Source organism: Danio rerio, chromosome 15 (assembly GCF_052040795.2).
Source record: "Danio rerio strain M-AB ecotype USA chromosome 15, GRCz13ab, whole genome shotgun sequence".
In the NCBI taxonomy this organism is placed as follows: domain Eukaryota; kingdom Metazoa; phylum Chordata; class Actinopteri; order Cypriniformes; family Danionidae; genus Danio; species Danio rerio.
The window spans coordinates 11386826-11397500 of record NC_141035.1 but is presented as its reverse complement, the minus strand read 5'-3'; the positions used below and the strand labels follow the sequence as shown (position 1 = coordinate 11397500).

Sequence of the window (10675 nt, the reverse complement as noted above, 5' to 3'; positions counted from 1 at the left end):
AAATCATTTGTCACTAATATGTCAAATAAAAGATTGAAATAAAAGATATGAAATAAAGCAAGAAAAAATATTTGCTAGAAATATATGCGAAATATTGTCTCATTTGCAAATTAAAGCAACATTTTATAGAATTTTAATATTTATATGAAGATTTCAGATGCAAAAACCTCTAAATGCTGTCTGAAATGTTCTCCTAAAATGACAATTTATCTCAACCTCCTATGTTTCTGTTCTGTTATTTCACTTGAAAGGCAATTAACAGAGCTTATCTGTCACTATAAATGTAAAATAATTTACCCTACCCACAAGAATTAAAGAAAAAAGATAATTAAAAAACTAATCAAATGATTTTGAGAGGTTTTTAGCATCTAAACTCTTCATACATAAATATTTTTAATTCTCAGCTTGATCAATCAACTGGTGAAATATGTTGATATCTGATTTTTTTCAGCCTATTATCTTAACTTAAAACAAAGCCTATAAAGCCTCTTTTGTCTCTGCATAAATTAACATAAGCTTCAAGACTCGTTCAAAAGCTCAAAAATGAGTATCCCAGAAACTCCAGTCTTGTGGAGATCCGGCCGGAGCTGAAGGGCTCTTGTTTTTTGCTCCCGGATCAGAGGTCTCCAAGTCATTAATCACCGCCATCTTTTTAGCTGCCAGTCGGGACAAAAGGTGACCCTGGTTCACAATGGCTTTTGCCGTAAAGAGGCAGTTTAAGGGGGGTTAGATGTAGTTTACTGTGGATTATTTCAGCAGAGCCACACATTTATATTACAGTGCTTTTAAAGAGCTTATCTGCTGGACACGCTGAGAGCGAGACGGCCATATTGTCCCACTCGCAGTGTCGTTTATATATTTATTTTTTAAGAGGATCGAGAATCAAATTCCATTATGATTAAACCTCTTCTATTTTTGATTCAAGGGTTGACTTGTGATATTTTGTAGACTTATTTATTATTTTATTTTACCGGCTTAGATGAAGAGTGAGTCTGGGGTCAGTCGAATTAAGCGATTTAAAAAACCATATTTAATATTTAAAATGTGATTTATGCATAAATATAGTTAGTATAAATATATAAATATAGTATAAATATAGTATAAAATGTGATTTTGATTTATGCATAAATATAGTTAGTATAAATATATAAATATAGTATAAATATAGTATAAATATTAGTATAAATATAGTATTTGTATATGTTATAAAATAAATAAAATAAATATATATATATATATATATATATATATATATATATATATATATATATATATTTTTTTTTTTTTTTTTTTTTTTTGGGGGGGGGTTTATTATAATTTTTTTTAAGATATTTTATTTTGGGTAAAGAAAAAGTGAAAATTTCCTTTACTGTTGTTTTACCTGCTACTTTAAGAACATGTTATACAACAAACAAGCCAACAATTAAATCAATTAATAAATAAAAAGTGAAGAAATGTATGTATTGCAATATTTAGTACCTTTTTAAAAATAACTAGTTGTGTTACATAGTTACTTTTTATGGTAAGTAAAGCATTACATTACTTTTGAGTTACTTTTGCTCGGCTTTTTCTTACGGGGCATGGATCTGTATGAGATTTTGCAGTTTGTTTTTATTATTATTAGTTTTTTTTTTTTTTTTTTTCAAATTTGTTGTTGTTGTTGTTCATAGAGGATTTCACCAATTAACAACACACTGTATAACCTACACCTTCATTTATCTTAAAAAAAAATTATACAGATTATCAAAAGTTTAAAGCAATGTGTTTGCCACTTTTTATTGTCTTATTTGTCAAGTAAAATCCCTTCTTCCTTTTCCTCAATTCATGGAATGAGAGACTCTGGCATGCTAATGAATCTGTCCTTGAATAATTCTCCAGTTTGATCTCACAAGGAAACAGTTTAGTGGCTAATTAGTACAAATTCAGTCTTACGAAAACTTATGTTTTTAAAAAGGAGACATGGCACCCAACCCAACCCCACCCCTAAACCCAACCATCATTGGGGGATTAAAAAATTGTACTAAATTGTACAAATGAGATCATATGAATTATGAAATCATACTAAATTAAAAAAGTTACGAATTGCTGTAAGATCGATTTATCATCTCTTAATTATACATTGTTACTACATTAATTTAAATGAATAATTAATTAATACGCATTAATAATAATTAAAAATAAATGAATAAATAATACTAATAGTCTAATTTATTAAACTCGCAATATATATTTTAAAAAAGTAACCCCAAATAATATAACTATTCTTTATGTAATTTATTACTTTGCTTATTATTTAGATATAATATTATAATATTATATAATATTCATACATTCATTCATTTTCAGTTGGCTTAGTCCCTTTATACATCAGGGGTCGCCACAGCAGAATGAACTTCCAACTTATCCGGCATATGTTTTACACAGCAAATAACAGAGTATCCATAATCACTTATTCACACATATACACTTTGGCCGTTTTAGTTTATTCAATTCACCTATGCTGCATGTCTTTGGACTGTGGGAGAAACCGGAGCAGCCAGAGGACAGTCACACAAACACAGGGAAAACATGCAAACTCCACACAGAAATGTCAACTGATTCAGCTGGCACTTCTTGATCTGAGGCGGCAGTGCTAATGACTAAGCCACAGTGTTACCCATAATATTAAATATCATTATAATATTAAATAATATTATTATGTAACTCATGTTACTTGTGATGCATTATCACTAACGTTCAAAATATATGTTTGTTGGTTATCTTCAATTAATTTCTGACTGTTTTCTTCAGCGATTGGAGATGCAATCCTTACCTGTTGATGTCAGTTTCAGACACAAAATTCTTAACCACGTCCCTCTTACCGTTAGTTTGCTAAGAGTGAATGATGCACAAATAGAAAGCTCCGCCCCTATTCAATATTCTATTTCATTTGTAAGTACATCAACATACTAAAATAAGAGTCTCAGCAACTTCCTCTTCATGCCAACTTTAAGATAAATTTGTATCAGATTCTTAGTGTCCTGTTTTCTGTTTTTAGTTGCTCTTTCAGTAGATGCAGTGGATGAATGAAGTGCTGTGGTCTGAAATGTCTGGAAGCCACCCAGCATGTGGTTTAATCCATTACTGATAGTAAAGCTTGTTTTGTCAGAAACACTTGATGTGGATCAGAGCTGAAGTCCAGCAAATGAAATGATCGACGCTGAAAAAAAAAAAAAAACTCCTGGTCTTCAGTGAGTCCATCTCTCATCAGCTCCACAGTCTTCTTACAGACCGTCTGCTTTTGTGATTTAATTCTTCACACACCACCATTTTGTTTTACACTACACTACAAAGTGTGATGTAGTTACAGAGGTTTGTGTGTATGTGTTATTGTGTTGTGGGAAGCTCTAGTGCTGCTGTTTGCTTTGTAATGAGGATTTGGGATGAGGTTTGAATATTGAAATTACTGTGGATTGATTGATGGATTGGTTGGTTGATTATTGGATTGATTGATTGGTTGGTTGATTGAATGGTGATTGATTGATAGATTGATTGGTTTGTTGTTTGGTTGGTTGATTAATGGATTTTTTGGTTGGTTAATATATCGATTGATGATTGATATATTGATTGACATCAATTGGTGAATTGAATGATGGATTGATGGGTTGGTTGGCTGATTGGTATGATTATGTGTTATTGTGTTATTGAAAGCTCTAGTGATGCTGTTTGTTTTTTAATGAATTTGAGATGAGGTTTAAATATTGAAATGACTGTGGATTGATTGATGGATTGGTTAGTTGGTCTTTTGATTGGTGGATTTATTGGTTGGTTGTTTGATTGGCGATTAATTGATAGATTGGTTGGTTGTTTGGTTGGTGGATTGGTAGATTGGTTGTTTGGTTGGTTGATAGATTAATTGCTGATTGATATTGATTAATGTATTAACTGGTGGATTGATTAATGGATTGATTGGTTGGTTGATTGGTAAACTGATTGATGGATTGGTTGATTGATTGATGATTTCATTGGGTAATTGATTGGTTGACTCATTTATTGACTGATCGATTGGTGGATTGTTGTTTTGTTGGTTATTCATTAATGGAGTACAGTTTGGAGTACAGTTAGTATTTATCTCTATGTTATATAGTATGATGTTCAAATTAAAACTTTAGGTTATCTGTAAAAGCAGTATGTTTTTGTGATTTATTTCTCCACATGCCATCATTTTGTTTTACACTATGCTATAAAGTGTGATATAGTTACAGAGGTGTGTGTGTATGTGTTATTGTGTTATAAGAAGCTCTAGTGCTGCTTTTTGCTTTGTAGTGAGGATTTGGGATGAGGTTTGAATATTAAAATGAATATTGAAATTAACGTTGATTGATGGATTGGTTGATTGGTTGGTTGGTGGATTGATTGGTTGGGTGATTAATTGATGATAGGTTGGTTGGTTGATTAGTAAATTAGTAGGTTGTTTGATTGCTGGATTTTTTTTTTAAAATTAATTAGTTGGTTGGCTGATAGATTGGTGATTGAAATACTGATTAATGCATTCATTGGTGGATTGAATGATGGATTGGTTTATTGGTTGGGTGATTGGTAAATTGATTAATAGATTGATTGGTTGGTTGAATTATGGATTCTTTGGTTGATCGGTTAGTTGACTGATGGGTTGATTAATTGGTCAGTGGACTGATGGTTTATTGGTTATAAATGAATGGAGTACAGTTTATAAGAACATACAATCACGTTTCAGCCTTTTCCCCCTCTGTATTATTTAGTACAATGTTCCAATTAAAACTTTAGGTTTCATCTGTAAAAGTAGTCTGTCTGTTTTTGTCATTTATTTCTCCGCACACCACCATTTTGTTTAAAATTATGCTACAAAGTGTGATGTAGTTACAGAGGTGTGTGTGTGTGTGTGTGTGTGTGTGTGTGTGTGTGTGTGTGTGTGTGTGTGTGTGTGTGTGTGTGTGTGTGTGTGTGTGTGTTATAAGAAGCTCTAGTGCTGCTGTTTGCTTTGTAATGAGGATTTGTGATGAGGGTTGAATATTAATAAGGCAGACGGTGATGTCCATTAATTTTCCTTTGCACGTTCAATAATGTGTCCTTGTGTGTTGAATATAATGCAAAAAATAATAATAATAATAAATAAATATTGCTTTAATTACCTTTATGTCATTCCCATATAGATTTCTTTTGTTTAGTAAAATGGAAAAGGAGATGTTTTACTAACATCACATATTGCAGTGTTTGTCTTTTCTGCAACATGGAGAAAGAAATGATTGGGAAATTTAATCAGATAACTTGAAAAGCATAATTTGGAAATAATAAGCAGGGTGATTTTGTTAAAAAATAATTTAGTTATTAAAAAAAATATATATTTTTTTTGATTAACTAAATTACTCAACTTTTTTTTTTACATTGAATAACATTTACAATTTTATTTATAGTTAGGATTATTTATAATTTAAATATTATTATTATTATTATTACTTATAATATTTTGACTTGAGCTATGCTTTTGTGAGCCTTACCCTACAGAACAACCACTGGAATTTGAGCCACTGTTAAAAAGAAATTAATTGAAATTGTAAAATAAATATAAATAATTAGTGTTCAGCTAGTGGTAAAAATGTTTGCTTACTTTTTTTATACAAACAAACAGTGGGTCTTATCTCTTATATCAGATTTTTATTTAGTATTAAATAGTATTCTATTGGATTTAGTTCAGGTGATTGGTTGGGCCATTCTACAGCTTGATTTTCTTTCTCTGGAAGCATTTGAGAGTTTTCTTGGCTATGTTTTGCATAATTGTTTTTGCTAAAGTGTCCACTCTGGTTTCATCTTCATCATCCTGCTTAAATATATATGTTGCTAATATTTAAGGAGGGATAAATATTCTGACTTCAACAGTATTTGTTCTAATAAATTATCTACTGGAATTTTAGTGACCACTGACATTTATTTATTATTTATTATAAAGAAAGAAAGTCATATATATTTGTAGGCACATGGTGGGGAATAAATGATGGCTGTTTTAGGTAGTTGTGAGTCTCTGCAGGAGTATTGAGGCTGTGTAAAGCGCAAAGCAAACAGAAGGAACCTGCCACTAAAAATCTGCTGGCGGATCAGCGGTAAAAACACAGGGAGGAGATTCAAGTCATAAACTTTACAGCCTCAAGATTTGTTGTGCTGAATTTGATCAAAATGAATACTGCTTGCTTTTTTCCCTCAAGATGCTGCAGTGCTGCATGATATCAACCGACTGGGAGAAATAGTTTAAAGGAGTCTGCAATTCTGGCTTATTTTTAACTGTAAATTTTTTATGGTCTCATGCACACATACAAAAAAAGCTCTCTTTTTTCTAATTACACAATTTGTGGTCAGCTAGATTGTTTTATGCATATATTTTAAAATAATTAATACTTTTTGTTGTACGATGATTTTTTTTACTCTTTTTCTGTTGCTATTTTGAACATTTTTATTATTTATAGCATAACTATATTTTGAAAAAAAATTCTTTACATACTATTATAATATAAATACATAACACAAATATGATTAAAAAAAAGCTCTTACCTTTTCCCCTAATGGGGTCAATTAGACCTCATCACATAAAACAACCAGAATACATTTTTACTATGACCTTTTATGTGAAGCTGCTTTGACACAATCTACTTTTGCTATACAAATAAAGTTGAATTAAATTGAAATTGAATTTTTTAAAAGGTTTGTGTCAATCATGTACATATATTGTTGATGACATAAATCCCTTTAATCAAACAATTCATGTTAAACATTGAATGCAGTATTAGTGACCAAATAGCAGGGTTAAAATAATACTAAATGCAAAACATTTTTAAATTTGTAATATTTACTATCTGTATGTAATTAATGTATGACTTTGTTTAAACAAATGCCACTTAGGTGAGCATATGTTAATAAATACTCAAAAAACATTTCATATGACTAACTTTAAAACTACCATAGATTGATTGATTCGATTGGTGGGACAGTTGGTTGATTGGTTGCTGGATTGATGAATTAATTGCTTGACTGGTTAATTCATTGATTGATTTGTTGTATGGTTGATTGGTTGGTTGTAAGGTTAATTAGTTATAAGAAATTAACTATAAGAAACGTTGCAAGTACATGTCAGCTTACACTAACCCTAATCACAGTGGTTAAGTTGCATGATTGATTAGTGGATTGATTGGTTGGTTGATTGATTGGTGATTAGACGGATAGATGAATGATTAATTGATTGATTGGTTAGTTAGTTAAGTGGTTGATTGGTGGATTGATTGGTTAGTTGGTTGTTTGATTGATTGTTTGATTCGTTAGTTGTTTGTTTAATTGATTGGTGGACTGGATGGTTGCTTAATGGATTGCTTGGTTTGGTTAGTTAATTAGCTGATTGATTGATTGAGTGACTGATTGATCAACATATTTGATTGATTGATTGATTGATTGATTGATTGATTGATTGATTGATTTATTGATTGATTGATTGATTGATTACTTGGTTGGATGGTTGATTAGTGGATTGATTGGTTTGTTTATTGATGGATTGGTTAATAGATTAATTGATTGGTTGGCTGTTTGGTTGGTTGGTTTATTGGTGGATAGTTTGGTTGATGGATTGTTTAGCTTTTTGGTTAATTGGTTGGTTGATTGACTGATTAATTGATATAATGTATGATGTACTTATTGGTGGATTGATTGATAGATTGGTTTGTTGGTTGAGTGATAAATCGATTAATGGTTTGTTTGGTTGGTTGTTTGATTGATGGATTCATTGGTTAATTGATCGATTGATTGATTAGTTGATTGGTTTGTTGGCTATAAATAAATGGAGTAGTTGACAAGAAAATACAATCACATGTAAATATGTGTGTTAATAATAAAGCAGCTTGACCTTGGGCAGAATCTGACGGTTTGAAGTGGCTCTTTTTTACATACGCACACTCCAAAAAAAACATCTTTTTATAGAGATTTTATATAGAGTTATTGGTTGGTTATAAATTATTGGAGTACAGTTTACAAGAAAATACAATCACCTTTTAGCCTTTTTATTTTAAGAACTGTGTGTTATTTTCTTAGTATTTATGTGTGTGTTAAATAGTATAATGTTCAAAATGAAACTTCAGGTTTTATTTGCGAAAAAGCAGTTAACCTTACTGTTTTCTTATATCTGTGTGTCTCCTGCAGAATCTGACGGTCTGAAGCAGCTCTTTTCCCTCTTTCATGCTGATACTCCAGACGTGTCCGTGATGGAAGTGAAGGAACGCAGACCCTACCGCTCTCTGACCTCCAGGCGGGACACGGAGCGCCGCTACACCAGCTCATCTGCCGACAGCGAGGATGGCAAGATCAACCCTAAATCTTACAGCTCGAGTGAGACCCTCAAAGCCTTCGACCAGGACTCCAGACTGGCTTATGGCAGCCGCGTCAAAGACCTGGTGCACCATGAGGCCGACGAGTTCAGCAGACAAGGTGAGCTAGAAACACCACTGACTGATTTCTTACACTTTCCAGCTCTAAATGCAAAAAAGATGGTTGAAATTAGCCTGGGTTTTTCAGTTTGGGCTCAAATTGACACACAGACTCCAATATGTTCTGCATTTACCGTGAAAGCAGTCTGGGCTAATTTGCAGAAGTGAAGCGTTATTGATGACATTATAATTTGCCTATTAAAGCATAATGCGTTTCTGATTGCTGCATGTCTCTGCTGAATTTACCTTCACCATCACCATCAGGCCTGAATTTTTCACATTTGTATGGCAGACTAACTGAACAATGTGGTAACAGTTCATTCAGAATTGAAAACTGTTACTTCTATTTTTTGTTTATCTTCTTCTTATTATAAAGTAATATTTCTTTATTGATTTTTTTTCTTTTTTTATACAATATTAAGATATTTACAGTTGAAACCAGAAGTTTACATAGACTCCAAAAAAGAACATAACCTTTTTTTTAATTGTCTAATGGTAAATCACACTAAATGTTTAGTATTTTAGGTCCGCTAGGATTACCTAAACGATTTGCATTTGCGTAATGCCAAAATAATGGGAGAATTTTTTTTTTTTACTTCTAGACAGTCAAAAGTTTACATACATTTCTAGTTTTTTGCTTTGCTTTTAAACTGTTTAACTTTGGTCAAATATTTTAGGTATCCTTCCACAAGCTTCTCACAATAGTTTAAAGGAATTTTGGCTCATTCCTCCTGACAGAATTGGTGTAACTGAGTCAGATTTGTTGGCTGTCTTGCACAAGCTTTTTCAACTCTGCCCTCAAATTTTCTATAGGATTGAGTCCGGGCTTTGTGATGGCCACTCCAAAATGTTTACTCTCTTGTTAATAATCTCTTGTTAGCAATTTGGCAGTATGCTTAGGATCATGGTCTGTTTGGAAGACCCATTTGTGGCCAAGTTTTAATTTCTTGGCTGATGTCTTGAGATGTTGCTTAAGTATTTCTACATAATATTGTTTTGTTATGATGCCGTCTATGCTGTGAAGTGGACCAGTCCTTCCTGCAGCAAAACCGCCCCACAACATGATACTGCCGCCTCCCATAATACACATTTGGGATGGTGTTCCTAGGCCTGTAAGCTTTCCCCTTTGTCCTCCAAATGTAGCACTGGTCATTATGGCCGAACAGTTCTATCTTAGTTCCGTCAGACCACAGGACAAGTGTACAAAAATTACTATTTTCCCAGTGTAAATTTGCAAATTGTAATCTGGCTTTTTTTTTTTTTTTTTTTTTTTTGATTCTGACTTGTTGATTTTTCCATGTTGTCACACAAGAAAGCAGTGTGTTTGAGGATTTCCTTAAATACTATTCTACTGCCTCCAATTAACTCAAATGTTGTTAATTAGCCAATTAGAAACTTGACACCATCATCTGAGCTTTTTCAGAGGCATAATAATCTTATTGTATGTAAACTTGACTTTCAAGCAAAGTTATAACAATTTCTCAAAAAAAAAATTATCTTAATCGACAATTACTCTATAATTACTTACTCAATTTTTCTCATATTGTCAAGTACAATAGTAATACTTACTGAAACTATATATGTTTATTTACATTTTGACAAAGTATTTAAAAGCTTTATTGATCATAAATGTCTAGGGTAAGTGTTATCTCCCCTGCTGAAAAAGTAAAGGGATTACATTCATAAGTATATTACATTATACATATGTACTTGTAACTGTATTTACTTATAATTATAAATGTTCCATTATTTTTTTTATGATGCCAATTCTGGTTTTGTCTATATTTTGCACAAAGTTGGGCATATTCTATATGTGCCCAACTTTGTGTGGTTCATCCAGGGTGCCATTTAAGCTAGAACCGCTACTGCCTCTATAAGTTTAAAGTAAAAAGTGAATAGAAATGAGCACAAGTGAAGACAAAAACACTGTTTCATTTGCATATAAGATTTGTTTTGAAAAATTGAGCTTAAATTTGGGTCCTGAGTGCTTGTTTGATCATTATTAAGAGGGAAAAAATGAAACATTTTAGAACATGATGATTCCTTTAAATGACCGCTATTAAAACTTTTGATGCTAAGAATGCAATTAAATCATAATAATCCTTGATACATGACCTCTCTGCTTATTATTTGCTTTTGAAGTGTTGAAAGCTGTGCCCCTCATCATTTTACTCGCTCACTTCATATTAAAGCACATA

General features: G+C 31.9%; 1 protein-coding gene across 23 annotated transcripts in view; it reads left to right on the top strand.

Annotated features, from left to right (window-relative positions):
* tenm4 (teneurin transmembrane protein 4) overlaps positions 1–10675 on the top strand; it is a 462218-nt gene that overhangs the window by 103665 nt on the left and 347878 nt on the right. For all 23 annotated transcript variants that reach the window (XM_087282405.1, XM_087282404.1, XM_087282403.1 and 20 more), the window contains 1 exon segment: positions 8194–8478. In XM_087282405.1, the coding sequence (XP_087138531.1) occupies positions 8256–8478 (223 nt within the window). In that variant the 5' untranslated portion in view covers positions 8194–8255.